Source organism: Toxorhynchites rutilus, chromosome 3, assembly GCF_029784135.1.
Source record: "Toxorhynchites rutilus septentrionalis strain SRP chromosome 3, ASM2978413v1, whole genome shotgun sequence".
Taxonomy (NCBI): domain Eukaryota; kingdom Metazoa; phylum Arthropoda; class Insecta; order Diptera; family Culicidae; genus Toxorhynchites; species Toxorhynchites rutilus.
Window position 1 is genome coordinate 264,271,769 of NC_073746.1, and position 22,324 is coordinate 264,294,092.

General features: G+C 36.9%; 1 protein-coding gene across 1 annotated transcript; it reads left to right on the top strand.

The window, feature by feature from the left end:
* Positions 1–18,675: 18,675 nt before the first annotated feature.
* Positions 18,676–22,004, top strand: LOC129776762 (protein krueppel). Its single transcript, XM_055782596.1, has one exon. It carries the CDS (start codon positions 18,869–18,871, stop codon positions 20,192–20,194), a length of 1,326 nt encoding a protein of 441 aa, XP_055638571.1. The 5' UTR covers positions 18,676–18,868; the 3' UTR covers positions 20,195–22,004.
* The last annotated feature ends 320 nt before the right edge of the window (positions 22,005–22,324 follow it).

Genomic DNA, 22,324 nt, shown 5'->3' on the forward strand with positions numbered 1-22,324 from the left:
AGCCTTTAGTAGGTAACTCGGAGGATCATCTATGAGAAATAATGAATCATACCACAAATTTTGAAAAAAATGTTTGTTCAAATTTTGATGGTGACATATGCTGGATATTGCTTCAAAATATACAGAAAGAACACTAGACAACTTAAATTTGTTTTCAAACTTGTTTGTTCAATTCAATTATACTTCATACTTCAATCCAAATCAAGAAAACAAAAAACTTCTAGCATAGGTGTAAGCCGACTTGCTATCCGGTTCCAGTTACGGCAACCCATTTAGGGCTTGTCTTGTTTTTAAACGGTTTTACTTAGCTTGCCCTGTAATCTGTTTATATGTTTGTATGTTTGTACAAGTAAACTTAGATATAACGTACATTTCCATTTCAAAATTGTACGTTTTATCGAAGCATAATAAAGAGTTCAGAAACATAGCTCATATTGCTTTATTGTGATGCTATTTTGGTAGAGTTAGTAAATAATGATGAAAAAATCCAACTAGAAGGTGAAGCCAACCTCTATCGTGATGTTTCCCTTCATACTGTTGATTGGGGGTAAATAGATGAAACGACCGCTTGTCCTTAGCGCTGACCCACATTAATAGAAATTTGACCCCCTTCCTGTTGACCGATTGATCTGAAATTTTATTTTATTTTATTTTATCTCTGTAGTAATTATAAAACTGGGTATTTCATAATCTTGAAAATCCAAGATGGCGGCCGCTACAAAATGGCGGACTACATATTTTGTCAAAACCTCATTAATATGAGTATCAAATGTAAGGGCTTGACTAGTAGAACACGGTTATTTATGAAAAATGCAAATCCAAGATTGCTGCCACTACAAAATGGCGGACAACATATTATGTCAAAGCCCCATTAATATGGGTATCAAATGAAAGGGCTTGACTAGTAGAACGTCGTTATTCATGAAAAATGCAAATCCAAGATGGCTGCCACTACAAAATGACTGACTACATATTTTCTTAAAACCCTATTATTCTGGGTATCAAATAAAATGTTCTATTTAGCTTGAACTGTTCGTATGTATGTTTGTATGTCTGTAGGGTTGCCCCACATTAATAGAAATTTGATCAATAGGAACTGACCGAATTTATAAAATACCTTTATCTTTGCTGTGTTAATGATAGTATGTCTGGGAATTGACAGAAAGATCAAGGAATCGTTCAATCGAAAATGTTCAGCGTCAGTCCTCACGTAATGTAAAAGATGAGTATATCTGCATCAAAGGTTGTGCATACTGATAAAAGACTCAATCCGACGACATACAAGAAGCAACGAGTATACGATTGTAAAGAGCAGCAGAAGCTGAAGAGGAAGTTCCCGAAGAAGTTCCTTCTGAGGTTGACGATCAGCGAGGAGGAAATGACCAAACCGATTTTTTTTCCTTCGGGACTTGCAATGAAGATAAACGTTGTAACGAAGACCGCCAACCAATGAGGTACATATAGAGGTGGAGCAGTAGGCGAAGTATATCTGTATTGGCAAGTAAAATATCGTGTCGTAATCATTTGCATTCAATATGGAATGTATATGGAAGATATAAAACAATGTTCAAAGTACTCACGGTTGCATGAAAATTTGAGCCAAAATTCTCATGAAATCATTCAACTGGTTGTTTTCTAACAGATGACAATTATATCGTGGCTTATTTCGATTATTCATGTGGTAAAAAGGTCCAGAGAGCAGTCGTATGCTTAGTTTTTGAAAGCAGCAACATTTCCGATGAAATTTTGATTAATTGGTGATTATTATCTCACAACATACACACCGACACTGAGAGCCTTCGAAACATCAACTTCATAATGGTAAAATAATGAAACTTCGTTGGTTTCTATGAACGTGGGGGAGTGAAAATGGCACATGGAAGTATCACTTTTATCCGTCTTTTTCGACGTGATTTCACAAATATTCACTCCGTGCTATCTCATTAGCCTCATATTCAGCGAGAGTTCTACAAAACTGTACATTTTTAATTGATAAATTATTTCCTGAAAATAGCATTTTTATATGGATACGGTGGGCAATCAAAGATAAACACAACGACTGACGTCACTATTTGCTAAATAGTTATGGCAGCGCATGCTATGTCGCTCGAAACTCAACCATCTTCATTACCTTTTTTCTAGGACATTGACCGCCAACTCTCCCAATACCTCTCAGCTGCTACAGATAGAAAATTTTTGGGCGAACCGCGAACGGAGAATCTACTTAAATAATTTATGTGGCCCAAGCGGAGAAAAAGCTGATCACCAAGCCCATCTTTTCAACGGCCATGCCTAATGTTCCAGTCAACTACCGTAAACCCGCCCAAATACCCGGTAATACGCTTCATTGAAACTTTGTAAAGATTTTGAGATAGCAGAATCGATGATGTGATTATTAGCACGTAACTTGAACCGTTGTATCCTGCCCTTAGGAACACCATCCACTGGGATAAAGGTGAAGTAATCATGATGGTACTGGTAAGCCAAAGGACGCACGAGAGTAGCTGTAACGGAGGGCGCGTCCGGCGAGGATGGCTGTGACGGGGCGCGATATAGGATAGTAAAAATATTCTTTGTTTTATTTCTTCAGAGTTCGAAAATATGTCCGAACTAGGGCTTCTACTAGGGCTACCATATCTACAGAATAATCTGTATTTCTACAGATATTTCAAACTTTTTAAAACCAAGAACCTGTAATTACAGACTACAGAATTTTAAGGTTTCAAACAGAACTTACAGACTTTTAAGAAAACTTTCCAATATTAGTTAAGGTTTGACGTCAGTAATATTTTTCCACCTCACCTGTTACATTCTTTACATATAACATGAATAAAGCGACGGTGTCTCGCACGCAAAGCTATGTTCCACTGATTCCCCGGTTAGTATGAAACCTAGGATCCTGTAGCAATGTCCGACCGAGCTTTATTGGCATACGTTTTCCCGGGGCGTTATGTTTGCCCGGTTAATTTTTGTTTTGAAATACAATACCGCGCCACAATATTTCTACACTTTTTCTGAGTGGATATTTCTGTTGCAGTCGTTTTCCTCGACGGTTTATTCCGGGAATCCATCTCTTTTTGACATTGAAATGTAGCGTGATGTCCTGCTTACCCATCTTTGGTCTCATTTAGAAAGCTGCAAAAGTCTCTGTCAAATTGGGATCGGTTAGCGTGACAATAAGTGAATAAAGCTGTTTGTCTTTTTGTTACGATAGTTTTTTCTTGATAGACTCACGATCCGTTTGAACATATCCTAACAATCTATTGGAATAGGGAAAATGATGAATTTTTAAATAGTTAGTTTGTTAATGTAGTGTTGATACAGGAGCTTTTAATTTTCCAAATCAGGAGCCAAATCAATAATAACTATGCCTATTAATGATAATACAGCTAAGAATATGCTTGAAAGTTAGACTTAAAATTTTATTACAGATTCCAATACATATTTTCTGTGAAAAAAACTAAAACGAAAGATTTTTTTCGAGCAAAAACACAGATTTTTTATTGCAACCCTGGTTTCTACATTAGAATGTCCTCTTAAAAATGGTGAACAAATCTCACCAGGGGGAAAAAATCATCAATCTATCATCTTCTACTGCTTCTACAAAATCACGTAAACCGTCATCACTTTTCGAGGCCACCAAGACATTCTACTAATGATTAAATTCTAAAATTTCGATGCATTCTAAAGCGACATCCGAGGTGATGAATAAACGAGTTTAATTAAATAACTTCGTAGTTCTACGTCAAAATTGCGATAGTTTCGTGAACATAACCCCGTTAATTTTATGCCATTTTTTGAGTAAGAAAAAAAACAATTCGAAATTGAAAAACTGATTGAAAATAAATAAATATGACTAATTGAGCTGGACTTACTGATAATACTCTCACAGGGTACAGCTAGTATTATAATAGGAAGAAACAAATTAGAAAACAATCATGTACCATAAATAATTTCCAATGTTTCCATCCGAAAATCGTCATAATTATGCTTCAATTAAATCATGCAATGTTATTGGGTTGCAGCAAAACAAATATCGCTCGACGCAACACCTCCTTCCACAGAAAGAAGTAACACTTGTTGATGTGTCTGACACATTTCTATGACTCACCGGTTCCTCTCAGTGGGAAAAATATTCACGAAGTTTTATTTTCCCAATCCATGTTGGTTCGGACGAACATGATTCATTTTCATCGTTCGTAAATAGCTCAGCCATTCGGACGCCTGAATATGACACACTCATTAGGTAAGTTGTTTTTATTGAGAATGTTAGTGAAATGTTGAGAATGTTAATAATAATGGTTTTATCTTGAATTTAAAATCAAAACACTAGAATACATAGACAGTGGATGAACCAAATGGGGTTGCTTTAAAATAATATTTAAAAAAAGACAATTTTATTAAACATGTTAAATTGTTCCCAACATTCACTTTTAATTACTCTATGTTCTATTCATTATTCTCATACACTTATAATTATATACAAAATTGACTAAAACCATTCCACGCAATCAGATACGAAATCGACAACATCAAAACCTGTAAATTTTTATCATGGTACAGTTTATAGTGAATCTTTTGCCAATCATCAGTACAGTCACCTGCCTCATACTTATCGCCCCTTTCAAGCATTAACCGAAACAGATTGGATTACCAATAAATTCACATATTATAATGGATTGCCAAAATGGTAAAATCTAAGCGGTCATTCCCTCCAAAAACTACCCTGTCCACGTGTCGAAATTCCCGAGCACCTCCTGGAAGTATGAAAGTGTGTGATGATGTGCACAAATTTATCAGTGTCGTATGCAAGCATCGAATTTCTCACCATAAAAGAACATTGCGTGGAAATATATTGGATTACAGAAATGGAGGGTTGTCAAAGGAGTAAGGAGAAATATATATACTACATTTAGACGGCCTCCTTCGTAATAACTTTTAGATAATTAGAATATTATTTCAGTTAGAATTAGAAATCGTGGGGGTTACTTCAAATTTTAGTTTTTTTGTACAGCTCATAAACACATTATACAAGTTACTAGAACGCTCCCAAGATGGCTTGGCAACCGAAGTATAATTAAGATTCGACCAAATAAGCGAACAGCAGCACTCATACAATAAATTTCCATTATATGTCAACATCTCGACATAATCCTTGAGGAGAGCACGGAGAAATATTCTAGCAGTAAATGAAAAGCTAAATAGACTACTGACGGTAAAACTGTTGGCGCGGATTCAAAGGGGGTTAGAAATCTTTCCTCTGTACAGACAAAACATTCCCATCCACAAGGGCTTAAGGAGTGAGAAATTGGTGAAAAATGAATTACATCGAAGGTTTTGATAGTGCGTTCGAAACGACGTGCGGTCACGTGCCAGGAGCATACGCCGCAAATACGGAATCATTTGTTTACATTTTGGGACATGCTTTCGGTATGGATGTATATCTAGAATAGGTCGGGCAATGAAGAACTGCCACAACTAATACATATCTGCTGAGTAAATATGATACATTTAGTACAGCATACAAATCCAAGAGAGTCAAAATATTATGTGGGGTGATAAGTCCTAGGAAGCATTCGAGTAAAATGTGTCAGAATATTGAACTGATAATTAAATTTATTTCGATAGCATCACAAATTAATCATCATGAAGCGTGAATAATATAAGAGATTTTTTCAGTCGAAATGAAAGGACATAAATGGAAATGTAACAAGGCATCGTGCACAAATTACGTAACGCGAGAAGGGGGGCGAGGGGGGTCGAGGATGTGTTACTTGCTATGTATTAGAGATAGGAAATTGCGTTACGTAGGGGGGGTAGGGTGTCCAAAATCCGGTTTTTCAGCATTACGTAATTTGCACACGACGCCCAAAAGAAACACGATAATGAAAATGACATTCGTTTAAAGAAGCAAGCAATTATTCATAAGCTAGTTTTTTGTTCATAGAGTTCAATGCTTGATCGATTCCACTTGCCATTATGTAAATTATAACACCCTACAAAAATTAAAAAGCAATCAAAAATGACCACAATCCTCTAATCGACGCATAATATACACCCGCTCTGAGTCATTCCATGGATGGTTTCACGTAATGACACCTCACGTCTTTCTCCTTCGAGAAATGCTATCGCAGACGTATCCATAGTATGCAAATATTCCTCCGCAAGAAACCGCACCGATGCCGACAAATTATTATCCTTTTCGCTAGACAAGTGAGAATCCACAGGTGTTTTACAGTAATGTTTTACTGGCGCCAACAGACGACGAACTTAAAGAAAGTGAACAAGGACAAAAGCACAACAAAAACGATTTTATTTCTTTTTTATTTTCTCCTATTTTTGAACATAAGTACGGTGTTGCAAAGGACACATTTTGAATCAAAAGCATTTATGCTCACACGAAGGGCTAGGGTTGTCTCTAATTATACTTATTCAAACTGGTATCTCAACGTCAGCGAATATCCAGGAACCACTATTCCTTCTTATACGTTCGAGCAAAAAAATGTCACCCTTGTAGTAAGGGGAAAACTGCGCCCTATCAGCTATAATAAGGACCGGTATGTAGTCATTTAGGGCTATATATGTATGTGTGGCTTGTTGCAAACACTATATATATCATAACTCTAAATGTTGAAATATTAGATGTGAAAGCGTCGGTATGCCAAAGTGATTCGAGATTCATTGGGATAAATTAATTCGTCAATATGCTCTTAACAGTGTTAAAAATTCCTTCTGAAAGCGTGATGTTGTTTTATCAAAAAAAAACTGCCAAAAAACGAGATTTGTCACTTGTTAATACTTTAACCCATTAACGAAAAAGTTGTAAACATATTTTTTTGACAATTGCCGTTGATGTCATTTTGATTATTGGCGCTAAAGAAACCCCCAAATTCAAGGATTAATTTTTCTCCCATCTTCCAGTTCCCGGAAAATGATTGCTCGTAGAATCGAATATTGGCCAAAACCTGCTTTTTTGCAAGTTAAAACACATTGCGCACAAAAAGTCACTTCAATTAACAAAAATATACGGCATTCATAAATGCAATGTGTGTTGGCATTCATAAATGCAATTGCATCATGGAAAGACCTACACCCAAAAACGTGCTATGTGAAAAATATTTTTCGTAAGCTAAGATTATTCGCGGTCAGCATCGAATCTTATTTCTGGTTGAATGCATTTGTCAAAAACTAAAATATTTGCATTTGGTGTCAGAGGCAGTCTCAGGCAATACGAGAATTGTCGAAGCATCCAGAACAATGCACTGTTTGGTGTGGTTTATCGGTCAGCGGAATTATTGGTCCATGAACCAACCATGAACTTGCAGTCGTGGACTGAACAGCGAAGACTTATCTCACTTCTTGACTAGGCAAACCTAGCCTGAATATTAACCTGGCCTCGGGATTCCTAATGCCAAAGTGGGACTAGGCTCTGCGGAATGTACGTATCTGCATGCTCGTGCTTTTTAGTCATGTCCGAGGAATTATCGGTGCTAAGGTGCTAAGAATGACCGACTTTTGGATGCCAATTCCTTCTCCATGTTCAACCCCTTAAGCCCTTCAGAAGTGTTTTCGGGACAATTCCAGTTCCAGAGAGAACAACAGTTCTTGGGACCTCCCTTAGTACCCACAATTTCGCGGCCAATGGTCGGTACGTACAAATTTCGCGACCGTGGGTCTCTTCCAGATTCAGGTTCAGTGGAATAGCGACATCAATAACGGACAGCACGTTTTGGGGCAAGCTTGTACGCTTCATTTGTTCGGAATCCACGAATCCCCTCGACCAGAACATATTAGAACGGCATATTAGGTGTGATGCTAACCACTCGGCCACGGGAGCAGCTTGCTCTTGTCATATACGACAATATCCGGACGGTTGTGGTAGATCGAGAGGTCGGTCAGAACAGTGCGATCCCAGTAGAGCTTGAAACGGTCATTTTCTAGGACAGGTGCAGACAGATACTAGCAGTTTGGTACGTAGTCTTCCAATAGACCAATGTGGCGCCAGTTGTCGATTAACAATGCGGGTCACATTGTTGTGACGCTCGGTGTAGGCTATATTGACCAAAACGGGACAGCTTCTCATAATGTGCTCTATGTTTTCACCTGCAGTTTCTTGTCGGCATTATCCTGTCTTGGATGGCTATCATGTCGGCTTCAACTACTGAAGAGAGTTCACCACGCGTTAGCCACAGATTAGATGCAGCAATGCACCATGCACCATGTCGATGGAGCGGCGTAGACAGATTGGCCATTTGAACTTTATTGCTGTGTTCAGGCGTGAAACATTCAACAAACTGAAATCGCAGTTTTTCATAACTATAGAGCCAGATGGAAAAACTCTCACTCCCTTACAAAAATAACGTCAATTTGAATAACAATATGTTTCAAATTCGTAGGTCATCTTTAGTTCTCAATCAGTTCAAATAACTCATTCGGGGTGGTTTCGACCAATCTACGCCATGTTGTTGTGTGTATCTTCTTGTTCTACGCAGAGGATACCGCTTGTGTAGGCTTTTCAAATCACTCATACTTCCTATAAGATGTATCTACTATTCGTACGATCACTCCTCATAAGTTCTTGATAGGGTTTTGATCTGGTAAACTAGCTGACCAGTCCAGAATCTGAAGTCCCTATTCATAGAACCATGCCATGACTTTCCGGTTTTTTTGAATTGATGCCAAATTACCCTGTTATCACATTGTTTTTGATGCAAAAACAGCAGTTAATGATTCTGAAGTACTTCGTTGCACTTCTGACTATTCATTAGTGTTTATGGTAAGCAACCTCAACCAGGACGTTTTGAATTTTTTTTCCCTAAACCATAAAAATCCCATCTTCAAAACTCTGGGTCCAAAAACTAATCTTGAAGCTAATCCCATCGGTTCCACTATTTCAGGAGAACTTCTCTGATAAAAAGAAATTTAACTTAAATAGAATTTCTTCATACTGGAAGGACTTACGGAACGTGTCATGTTGGTTTGATAGTTTGAGGAAAATATTTCCAGAAATGCCTGGTTTAGACAGCCTACCATCAACACTAATGTACAGTCAGAAGTGCAGAAAAGTAGTTCAGAATCATTTACTTCAGTTTTTGCATCAGAACCAATGTGATAACTAAGTAATTTGGCCTCATCCATGAAATCCGGAAGTTCATGGCATGGTTAAATGATTGGGGGCTTCAGATTCTAGCCTGGTCAGCTTGTTTACCAGATCAAAACTCTATCAAGAACTTATGAGAAGTGATTTTACGAATAGTAGATGCAGCTTACAAGCAGTATGAGTGATTTGAAGAGCTTAAACGAGCAGTATCTTCTGCGTAGATCGAGATACACAATACAACATGGCGCAGCTTGCCACCACCCCTAATGGGTTATTTGAACTGATTAAAAACCAAAGGTGGCCTTCGAATTAGAAACTTATTGTTATTCATGTGAAATTGACGTTAATTTTGTATAGGAGTGAGAGTTTTTCCATATGGTTCTATAGTTATGAAACACTGGAATTTTAGTTTGGCGCCTGAACACAACAATGAAATTCAAATGGTCAATCTTATAAATGAAGATAGTTATTGTGTTCTACACTATATACTTCAGTTTAACCGGCTTCTTACATATCTCTGGAAAATCTGAAAAATGAAGTGGTTCTAAAGTTATGAAACGCAGTGTATACAATGGAGAGTATTCTTCAGTATCCTACGTCTGGCCCAGGTGGCACATGTAGAACGTGCACCGCACCCAATGTGCACCACAACTATCTGAGCCACAATAATTCCAAACTGCAGCGAGGGGTGCAACGATAAATGTAGGTTATGTGTGTACGATTCTGGCAAGGGCTTGCATTGCACGATTCGTATTCGGCATTCGAAGCGTCTACATGCTGATAGGTTTGCTTCGACTCCTCGGGGGAATTGAGTCTCTGATCCTGTCAGAGATTTTTAACAATGCTTCCCCTCCCCTTCCATAGTTCGTAGGACTATTAATGGTTTTTTCAGGCATGGCTCTCTCCTATCAACCCAAGTGAAACGTGTTTGAATTTCCATAGTCACCCTATTCAGTTGCGGCGGCTTCATGACAAAATAGGCAAGTTGCAATGTTGGAAAACAAATTTATGCAAATACTTTTTACAGTTCGTCAACTGCGCGAGAATTCTAATTAGTTGTAAAAATCGTAAGCTGCGTTTGCGTGCCACGCGTCATGTTTGGTGCGCGCAAGGGTGCGTAAAAATATTCATTTGAACACGCGTTTCATACTGGCGCAGATGCAGGATAGCTCACGAAGCTAGACGCAGTGTTATACGAAATAATTTTTCATTATCCTTATTGCTTTCAGGTAGAACCAGCTACAGCAACCATCGCTCCGCTAAACAGTATAATTTTTATAATGAAATAAACACACATTTGCTTTCGTGATGACCGTCACTGACATCGAATAAATACAGCTCCACATCGCTTATATTCAATTTGGAAATAAGATACATCGTCTAGATCCAACATTACTACGGTGCCATTTGTTCAAACCCACACCACCCATTCACCACCCAGATTGATCCACCTGTGTGATGCTCTCACCCTTCAAGATTCTTCAAGGAATGAATGAGCGTCTAGCCAAAAAGGAATACATTTTTACGCAATGGCAATAAAAAGGAGGGTCGCTAAGGAATGAAAAATAAACAAGGCACCCAACACCTGAAGCTGGTTGAGAATACGAATGCAAGGCCGTGAACTTGGGAAATAAGAAAACATAGCGAAGCGCACACGCAACACTGCATTTGTGCCTCTGGAAGTTGGAAAGAAATTGTCCTGTGGTAAAAGGGTGACTTCGGGGCTACTGTAAATGGTTTGATGAGTATGTGTATGTTTGACACCTAAAGATTTCACACTCAATTAACATTAAGTCCATTGTTAAGGAACAACAAGTGCATGAATGGAATAAGATGTTCCTTATGAGATTTGATGATTACGTTAATGGAGATAAACAGCATAAAATTAATTGTAGAAGGGAAGGAGAAAAAAAAGTTCCTGAGCTGCTAGATTTATACAGGTCGGACTCGATTATATACAGACTCGATTATATACCGACTCGATTATATATAATTCGATTATATACAATTTTAGACTCGATTATATACAGTTTGAAAAAAAAATCTTTTTTTTTCAAAATGGCTTATTTCAAGAAAAAAATTATATTTCAAAATATTAAATTCACTAATTAAAATGTTTCACAACTATATCTTGTACTAAATTTTCGCATGTTTCAAATGGAAGCAACAGAATCGTCCGACGTAGCGTACTTTTTGAAGCAGAGTCAGTTTAAGACAAACAGAGCCTGGCACAAAAAAGAAGTTCAATAAATCTATCAATATCGAAATTTGAACATACAGTGTCGGACAAAAAGTTAGGACCACTGCTCAAGCAAAAAAGAAAGTGACAAAACATTGAGAAAAAATAATGCAATCCAGTGCTTCAATACATTTATTCATTTTAGCATTACATTGTTCGAAGAAATTTATAACATCTGTAGTTAAAACAATAGTCATTCATTGAAATAACGCGTTTTGAGCATACTTAACAACTAAAATGACGCGACAAGAGTTAAGACCCGTTCCTCGTTTCGACTGTTTCGAGTGTTGTTTCGATCGATTTTTGAAGAAAATTGATTGTTTCTCGGTGGTATTTTGTGTTTTTCGGATTCTGGTAAGTATTTATCATGTAAACAAAAAGTATGTATGTGCCGGCCATTCTATCCTGGATTCTTCGAATCAAAGGAGACGCGCCACGATTTATATGGGGTACGGACTAGGAGGGCGTCGCTGATCAATGGTCAGTTGCACTTCAATAGGAAGTATCCCATGTCGGCCATACGTACAGAGCATTGGAGACTGCAACATCTTAAATAATAAAATACAATGTAATATTGACCTCGAGCCAATCGCGAGTAATCGGTTACATATTCATATAACATAGTCGTGAGCAAAAATTATCGAAATATTGAACTCCCGGCCCCGTCAGATTATATGGGATGATCCAAAACATTCGTGTTGAAAATCCTCCACCAAAAAATCCGAAACGACTGGACACTCAAGGAAAACGAACGCGAAAGGTTCCGATGCTGACGCCGAAGCATCTGGAGGCGCAGCTGAAGTTCGCGAAAGACCACTTCGCTTGGATCGATCCGGAGAAGGAAAAGCTGTGGCGAAATATACTGTGGTCGGGTGAGACGAAGATAAACCTCATCGGCTCGAACGGAAAAACTTGGGTCCATCGCTCAATAGGCTGCGCTTACATGCCACAGTATACTACGAAGACATTAAAGCATGGAGGAGGGAACATTATGGTGTGGGGGTGCTTCTCCTGGTACGGAGATGGCCCCCTATACTGAATGGATAAGACCATGGATCAGTGCCTCTAAGCCCAAATCCTAAGGGAAGTTGTGTTGTCACACGCCGAGTGGAAAATGCCCCTGAAATGGCAATTCATGCAGGATAACAATCCAAAGCACACCGCCAAGACCGTCAAAAAGTGATGAAAAGATTTTCTCGCTTGAGAAACTTATGCGATCATTCAAATAACATGATACATTTATGTATACACTAGTTCTGATACTCATGAACATTTTTTTCCATTACACCAAAGCGTAACAAGGGCTATATTCTGCAGTTTTTTTTTTGTCTTTATTTAAGAGACTTTTAGCCGTAGGCTGGTTCGTCTCTGATATTCTGCTGTTATTATTTCTGTCCAACATTCCTATGCATTCAACGCACTGTGCGTTCTCTTGTGTGGGTGACTACTTTGTTTAATACTGAGTACCGTTATCTATTACTCGTAGGAGCACCGTATTGATTCGTGAACAGGTTCATACGACATCAAGCTTCGTTCAGGATAAGCATAAATCGATACTTGGTTGAGTTAAATATAAGATTAGCAGGGTTTCTTGCTATGGTGGCTGAGAGCAGACAAACGGCCAGAATGGTAAAAAAGGTATGGTGGCTGAGAACAGACAAACGACCACAAAGAGTCAATTTCTGTCGCGTCTTTTTAGTTGTTAAGTATGCTTAAAACGCACTTTTAATGAATGACTATTTTTTAACTACAGATGTTATAAATTTTTTCGAACAATGCAAATAAACTATTATAATTGTTCAATCCATTTATAAAAATTTATTTGCATTGTTCGAAGAAATTTATAACATCTGTAGTTAAAAAAATAATCATTCATTAATAAATTCACTGGATTGGATTACTTTTTCTCAATGTTTTGCTGCTTTCTGCAATATGCTTGAGCAGGAGTCTTAATGTTTTGTCTAACACTGATTGCATAGAAGGGTTTTTCCATCAAATATGATTCTCTACCTCCTCCTGAAAGATTCCAAATTAATGTATTTATTGCATGAGAAAGCAATTTTCTAACTTTAAGGGGATTAATAAAAAATTAAATTCTTCTTTTATATTCAAAAATATATATATAGAACCATTTCATGCCAAACCGATATAATGGTTCTCAGATTTTCGTGAAAAGTGTTAATTTTGTTCTTTATCACAAAACATTAGACCCGTTTTTTTATATTTCTTCGTTAGAGTGACCATTCCCATTATAGGGTGGTCCGAAAAATCAATTATTTCCCCTTTTCCCCAAAAATGACTTTTTTTTTAAATTCATAACTTTTGAATCACTGAACCGATTTAAATGATCGACATATCAAAGTGAAACCAATAAGCTAGCCCTTTATAAAAAAAAATATTGAATTAGCAAATAGAATGGATTTTGTTTTCGTTTGTTTTCGTCATGGTCTTGGACTAGAGGGCGCTATATTTATTTTTTTTGAGAGCTGAGAGTTTTTACATAACATATTCCAAAATCAGAGATGTCATTTTCGTCGTTTCTAACTTATGATTTTTCAACCGATGGTCCAAAACATCATTTTTTGACATTTCTTCCAAAAATGACTTTTTAAAAAATTCATAACTTTTGAACTACTGGACCGATTCAGATGATCGACATATAAAATCGAATGAGCTAGTCTTTTATGAAAAAAATATTACAATTTCGAAACAAACTGGATTCTAGTCGCATAGATCTTATCTAGTTGCAGAGGGACATTGAACGAAGACTGAAAACAAGTTAAATTTGAAAAATCATAACCCAAAAACCAAAAAAAGATACATCTTTGGTTTTTTGATATGTTCGGACCAACCTAGAATACCAATTTCAACAGCAGCGTTTTGTTGTTAGCAGCTTTAAACTGAAATATTTTTTAGCAGTTTCTATTTTTTTTCAGGTTCATCTTTTTACATACATTTATACTTTTTCACCTAATCCTTTCTGTTCTTTTTTTCAGGTCAGCTATGGCGCTCGTGATTCCAGTACAGCTATAATTTTTCTGATTTTGAATAAACGCTTCAAAAAAACCAAACTCTGTATTTTTTACCTTACGCTTCTACACTTCTACGACGATTATTTCTTCGCAGCTCTTAAATTCTGGGTCTCTCCACAATTCTGTTCCAATTTTATTTTCACTCTAATCGTTTTAATTCACTTAGCAATAGCAATCTAATGAATCTTCAGCCATTACAATATATTTATGTTTAAAGGATATTTTATGTGAAAAAAACCTCAGCTTTAACGAAAAAATATGAAAAAATATAGCGAACTTTAACCGAGAAAACTATGAAAAATTAACACAATCAATAATTACAAAAATGAAAATCCAAATTTTTCACAAATGTAATATTTTTCAAAGAAGACTAGATCATTAGCTTCAATTCGATATATCGATCATCAGAATCGATCCAGTTGTTTGAAAATTATGATTTTTTCGTTTTTGGAAAAGGAGAAAATTTGATTTGTTCAACCATCGGTTTTCTCTCGACTCATGTCCAATCACTGTTCGTTAGACGCGCTACTCTTTCGTTCTAATCTTGCCGATGGCAATATCTGTGCTTGTGGCCAAGGTTACCACGACATCGAACACGTTGTTTGGTCATGCGAGGAGTATCTTGTTGCCAGATCGAATTTAGAAAACTCTCTTCGGGCTAGAGGAAGGCAGCCTAATGTGCCGGTGAGAGATGTGTTGATTCGGTTAGACCTTGATTACATGTCCCAAATTTATGTTTTCCTAAAAGCTATCGATCTTCGTGTGTGATTGTCCTTATATCCTTATATTCTCCTTTTCCTTTTCCTTCACGAGAAATCAAACCCCTTCTTACTAACAATAGAATAAGGTGAAATGTAAATACATATTAGATATAAGATAGGCTTAAGAATTGAGTATGATGAATGTGAGTGCGAATGTGAGTGTGAACATTGTCAACATATCCTTATATCCCATCATTTTCCTGAAAAAAAATGTCACCCTTCTAAACTCGAGCAAACCGCGAGTAATCGGTTCTCTACTTCATTAACATTAGAATTAATGAAAAATGTTTATATATACTTGTAACTATACAGATAGGAGTTTGGCTCCTTTAAACTTATGTAACTGAGCCTGTAAAAATAAACGATTTAATAAAAAAACCATCGGTTAACTTTGAAAATTCATAACTTAAAAACGGAAAAAAATCACATCTCTGATTTTTGGATATGTTATGTAAAAAATTGCGAAAATAAAATCCAAATTGTTGGCAAACGCAATATTTTCTTTCAAAATAGACTAAGACTTGATATATCGATCATCTGAATCGGTCTAGTAGTTCAAAAGTTATGAGTTTTCGAAAAAAGTCATTTTTGGGAAAAAGTCGAAGAAATTGATTTTCCGGACCACCCTAAAATGGAAATGAGCACCCAAATTAAAAAAAAATGAAAAAAACGGGTCTAATATTTCGCGATAAAAAACAAATCTACCACTTTTACCGAAAATCTGAGAAACACTATTATCGGTTTGACATGGAATGGCTATATATATATATATATATATATATATATATATATATATATATATATATATATATATGTATATATATATATATATATATATATATATATATATATATATATATATATATATATATATATATATATATATATATATATATATATATATATATATATATATATATATATATATATATATATATATATATATATATATATATATATCTGTATTTGCAAAACATTATTCTTTTTTTTAGTTAACCCTCTCATACTCACTTTAACAATAAACCCTTTTACAACCAAGCAGAAATTTTTTTTTTTAACGAAAGCCACTGGTGTAAATTTTATTATTGACGCTAATGAAATCTTAATGTTCATGAATTATTTTTTTCGCATCTTCCATTTTCCGGGAAATAACCGTTCGAAAAATCGAACATTGGCCGAAACCCGCACTTTTTTGCAAGAATAAACATACTGCGAACTAAAAGTTACTTCAATTTGCTAATATGCGGCATTCATAAATGCATTAATTTTACATTCCGGGACGAACAAGCACAGGGGAATGAAAGTCTCTAAGTATAAACATGAATTAATCCACCTATGGTGAGGTATGGCCTTCCTTATTCCATGTAGTTTTAACTTATTACCGGCAGATTTTTTCCTTCAAACGCAAGCTATTGCTGTTATTTTTATTTTTGGCCGTCGATAAATATCAATGTTTTATGATTATTTTTTTCCAATTATTTCCCGAAAAATCGAACATTTTCCAAAATATGCGAAGTACAAATACGTTGCGAAAAAACAATGGCATTGAGGGTTGGAATATTATTATTCAGTTGAATGGAATCATCATTTAGGTTAGAATATTCGAATCAAAAATCTCATTTGAATCATCGTTCCACGTACTGATGATTTCCTCGAAATCCTCCACACACGAAATTCTACGGACCGCCATCACCTAATGCTATCACGGATAGAAATTTTAACTTTTCGATAATATTTGCTAAATTAATTGATACTATAAAAATTCACAATTGAAAAATCTGAAATTAATGAAAAAACCTTCCGCCTTCCAAAGTAAACAAACTAGCATGCGTAGCGGAGGTCAGAGATATGTTGGTGTTCATTCAGCAGAAAGAAAAGTTCATTATGGGCCACGTTTGATGATTCGAACACTCAATGTCCCCAGCTGTTATTTTCCTGTATTCAAAAGATTTTTGCCCTATATCACAATGTGTGTTCTTTTATCAAAGTAATACTGTAGAAAAGTTCACATATTTTTGTATTTTATTGGACTTTTTCATTGAAATCGAAATCACCTTCCAGACATACTTGCTTTAAATCGAATTTACTGCCCAGTAAAGTTATACAAAATTGAATGAAATTGATGGCAAGTGGTAGCTAACAAATTAAACAATTTTTTGGTGTAAAAACATTATCATTTTGGTTGCTTTCCAAAGACATGAAAAATTATCAAAGTTACTGCTTATTTTTTCAAACGCTTGGCGCAAAATGGGTTAAATAAATACCAATAACGCCTTAACAAAAAATACACGATACCAATATTACAAAGACACACACAGTATGTGACACTGCGCGCGTGTATACGAGTTATGATTTTGAGCGCGAGGACAGGGGGGTGCACGCAAAAAAGCATGCAATTTTGATGCACGCGTTCATCAAAATTGCATGCTTTTTTGCTAAATGTTGCGGTTGGGTTTGTGACGAAATGAAAATACCAAAAGCGAAATACCGGCAGAAGATGCGCCATGGAATCAATTAAGTCATTATCGATGTCATATTTTTTCAGTCAATATGAACTAAAAAAAATGTAGAAAACAAAATCTCAAATAGTTCTAAAGTTCAGCAACCTTTACTAAACTAGCAAAATCTGACCACCAGCTGCACAACAGTTAACGAACCAAACAGTCCTTACCAGAGGTTGAAAACTTTTACCTGGCACGAAAGCCATTTCCACAGCTTGCCAGCATCTAACTGTCGCGAGGTACCCTCATACACGTACATACCAGGCCAGGCATGTACGGACAATTAAATAATGAGGCTGATGCTGAAAAGCCAGAATAGATACCACCACATTCCGCAACAATCCGCACCCGGTTGAATGAACGAAAAAGAAAATCGTCCAGGTGCAACATTGATTTCAACCAAACAAAAAAACACGTCGTGTTATACCCGCTGCAGGCGACACCACTTTGGTGAAATGTTCCATAAATTTCCATTATTTTAGAGGCAACTCTGGAAAGACTGCACCCGAAAGTGAAACTTATCATAATCAACAATTAAACACTAAGATTATGCATAAAAAAAATGTACGCGTCCGTGGACAACCAGTGCGACGCTAGAGTAAAAAGGACCCGCCGAGAACAGCGAATGCATAAAAGTATGTTCAGGCATGAATCACCCTAAAAAAAGGATAGACGATGCAAGGGAGTAAACAAAGTTATGCGAGTTTATGTTTTGATCGGCCTCAGATGAGAGGACAGCCGGAGAGGTGCGGAGGATTCGTACATCAGCACGTGCTTATATGAGGCTATTGTGTTTCGAGATCGAGTCGCGTGCCGCTTTTCGTATAGCACCTACGTGGTGTGTGCATTCGGAATCGGAAGGGAAACATAGCGTCACCAACACGAAGGCAAGGGAACCCTTGCGCATGCTCGGGTTTTACCGCTGTGCTTTTTAAATATCCTTTGCATGATTGTGTTGGTACTTCGTTGGCTTCGGCTAGGGTACGATCGGCCGCTTTATAAAGCGCAAGGACTCCGGCGATTACCGTGTCATTCGGTGCCTGGCTTCGTTCCGGCATACAAGTGGTTTGCTGAACATTTTTCGTTCCTTGTACATATAGTTTATCCAGCAAAGTTTAGGTGTAAACAGTTTGGTCGACGTGTAAATTAATGAATAAGTGGACCTAAGTTTTAGTGTAAAATCAACATTAAGCGAAAGATAGTGTTTGGGGAGCGTGCGCGTGTGACATGTTAGCATGGCTTCATCGCATCTCCAAATCCGCCCGCCAATGGGTCTCCTGACGACGGTGGCCGATTTGCCACCAAGTTATAAAGCGCAGTACATCAGTGTCCCAATCAAACTTACCACCGATTCACCGCTGGATTTGACGGTGAAGCAAAGCTTCGTGGGTGCAATCACACCTCCGCTAACGCCATCGCCGTTGAAGAAACGCTACCGGGAGGATAACGACGAAAATCGTGATGGGAACCAGGCTAAACAGATTAAACTCGAATTGAAGGTGGAAGGGAAAAAGGAAGCCACGCCAGTGAAACCTGTAAAGGTGAACGTGGCTCCAAAGAGTTCCAAAAACCCTCCACCCGTGGCTCCTGTTTCGAAAGAACGCCGTACAAAAGCATCCAGAAAGTTGAAGTTTGACGAGGAGACGGCTTCGCCGGTATCCGGCACAGTTATCATCTCGATAGAAGATGTTATTAACAGTGATATACCCCGGGAATCCGGCGATATTGATCCTCAGTTCAATTTGGTGGAAATATCTGACGAGGTGCGCGCAGAATTAGCCACTATTCCAAATGTAATTGGTGCCTATAATTGCAAACTTTGTCGGCTCGAATTTGAAGATGCATTTGGACTAGCCCAGCATCGTTGTGCTTGCATTGTACTTCTTGAATACCGCTGTCCGGAATGCAGTAAGCGGTTCAACTGTCCAGCTAACTTGGCATCCCATCGTCGATGGCATAAGCCCCGTGATCAGGTCGCTAAAAAAGGTGAGAGCGACAAACTCAGTGAGGATTCAGAATGTAAATATCGTTGCGAACAATGCAACAAAACGTTTAAACGTCCAGCCTATCTGAAGAAGCATCTGTTAACGCATAACAAGTCTAAAAATAAATCGAAACATAATCAGCTAAGTGCCGAAACCGAAACAAACGCAACAATCAACTCAGCCACAAACTATCATAACAGTGGTGACGAATCAAATCACTCTGGAGACAGCGGCAACACAGTCTACGTAAATCGTGTAACCGAAATACCGGAAAGCCTGTTTACTGTAGTGGCTAGTGAACCACCCCTTCAACCTGATATTGTGCATTACAATTACCACTCAAACTCTGGAACATCGCAACAGTCTTCAACCACCGAACATAGCGAAGTGGAGGAAGATGATGACTACGAGGAGCGTGCCTTGGTAATAAACGAAGACTATCAGGATGAAATAGAAGAAATTCGCTCAACCTATTGTGACCGCTTCACGGAGGAGGAAAACATTGCCGCAGCAGCACTGGCTCATCTGCGCAATGGACCATCGGTGATTCGACACACAACTGCTTTAGTTGTCTAAGGAACGTATACTCGTAAGTCGCCTCTTATTAGATGCTTAAGTTCTATTTTCAAGGTAAACGGTGCTCTACTTCACAATTCGTCTCGTATATAAGCTCTGTAAATTTTAGCAACAAAAAATCAGCTTCACACCAAATAAGACTTATATAGGCTACTAATTACTTTATGAAAATAACTGGAGCAAAGCTCACATAGATTTAAGCCTCTCGTTTTGACGGAATAATTCCTGCTCTTTGAAATCTATTTACTTTACATTTAACGCTGTCCTACTCTATGCGCTATCTATGCTCAATGCGTTTTTCTCTTTTTTCTGTTCATGTTTGAAAATTATTTTCTAAATTAACGCAGGAACTTTCGTCCTCCAAACTTGTGTACATTCGGTTTAAAATTTTGCAAAAATTTTAAATTCACCCAAAGATGAGTATCCATCTAGTCATTCCCTAACATTAAGATTACTTAATATAAAGAGCTTAATAATATATTAACATTATTTATTTGAGACCCTCATCTCACTACCCATGTTGAATCTTTCACATGAGAACTATTTCTAGAAATTTTAGAAATAAAATCTCAAACTTGTACAGACACACACACACTAAGAAGACAGAAAGTCATGTAAGACAAAATATTAGTGAGATTTTTTTTTTGCATCCGATCTTAGTTTCGTTGGAACACTACTTTTACAGTATGCTTTAAGAATGATAAAAGCACTAGCGCAGGTTCGGGTTGGCTTTTGCAATCAAGTGGAAGTTTGTGCCATATTACCATAAAAAACAACGCAAAATCGATGCTTAATAATGTAGGTTTGTATACAAGGAGCCTTTCAGCGAGTAGAATCTAGTCGATTGCCCTCAAAGCAAAATGCAAGTCAAATAATATCTAGTCTGATGCGTAAAGCGATTCTAAATCTAGTCATACACCTCGATGAAATTGTTTCATTCATTCGAGCGAGATAGAGAAGCCAAAGTCAGGGTAGATTATAAAATCTAGTCGTGAGTTTTCTGGTCATTTTTTACTATTCTAGTCACACCAATTAGAAGCGAATGAACTTTTAGTTCAAAGTCTCTATGATAAAAAGAAGAAGAAAGGTAGTCACGTCAAACCAAATGTATAATATAGATGTATGTGTAATTAAGTCGGCTTTCCTTTGATCTCATAACAAAATCTAAATTGTAATCTATTTTTTTTTTCAAAAATCATCACTACCTAGTCCCTTAAAAAGCTCTAAGTATTTTCACCCAAAAACTAGTCCCAAACATCGAACTTAATTTAAGTTAATTTATTTTATTTTATTTATGTACATATAAACAAATAATCCACTGCTACAGAAGAGTTCTATTTGTAATAATTAATGATTCGAAAATGTAATCTAAATATTTACGTACAAATATAATTTAAATATTTATTTATTATTGAACTTAGATCGTAACATACAAAGTAAACGCTGAAAAGAAGTAGAGCACCGCTCGTCAAATTGTAAAACACGAACAATCATAATCGCTTAGTACTATAGGATATACAATTGTAACCGAACGGCAGACTAACAGGTACAGTAGAACGTTACAATGTAATAACGAATGAAATGTGATATTAGATGAGTAAGTTTTTGCAAAAAGGCGAATCTTTACACTCGTATTCATGTTTCAACTTTTTATCGCGAGAGAACAGTTTCATATGCGTTTGAAATAAATTTTAAGAATAGTTGTAAAATGACACAAAAAAAAGTATTTTGTACTATTTAAAGCCTAAGAGTTTGAAATAAATTGTTTATTGACACAAAAACGGAAAAACAATCTCTTTTAATTCACCCTTATTTCCACAAGTCCACTTTACTTCTTACAAAATGTACCGACGGCAGCACGCAATTCTTTTCGCACTTGCATCTGGTACCGGAAACGAAATCAAATGATCCCACCTTTTGTCCACATTTGAGGCATTTTAATTTCCCTTTTGTCCATTGTGACTGTTCGATTTCTGCTGTTATCCAATCATTAAGGTGGTCTTCGTGCAGGAAAACTTCGGAATTCTCCAACTCTGTCGGACAGGTCGGTACAGCGTTGATACTGCTTTCGTTACCGTGAATAGGAAGAATGTACTGCTCGTCAATTTCCAGCATCATATTGGCACATTT

Coding starts and splice junctions, on each gene's coding strand:
- LOC129776762 (XM_055782596.1), top strand. CDS start 18,869: ATGGCTTCATCGCATCTCCAAATCCGCCCGCCAATGGGTCTCCTGACG.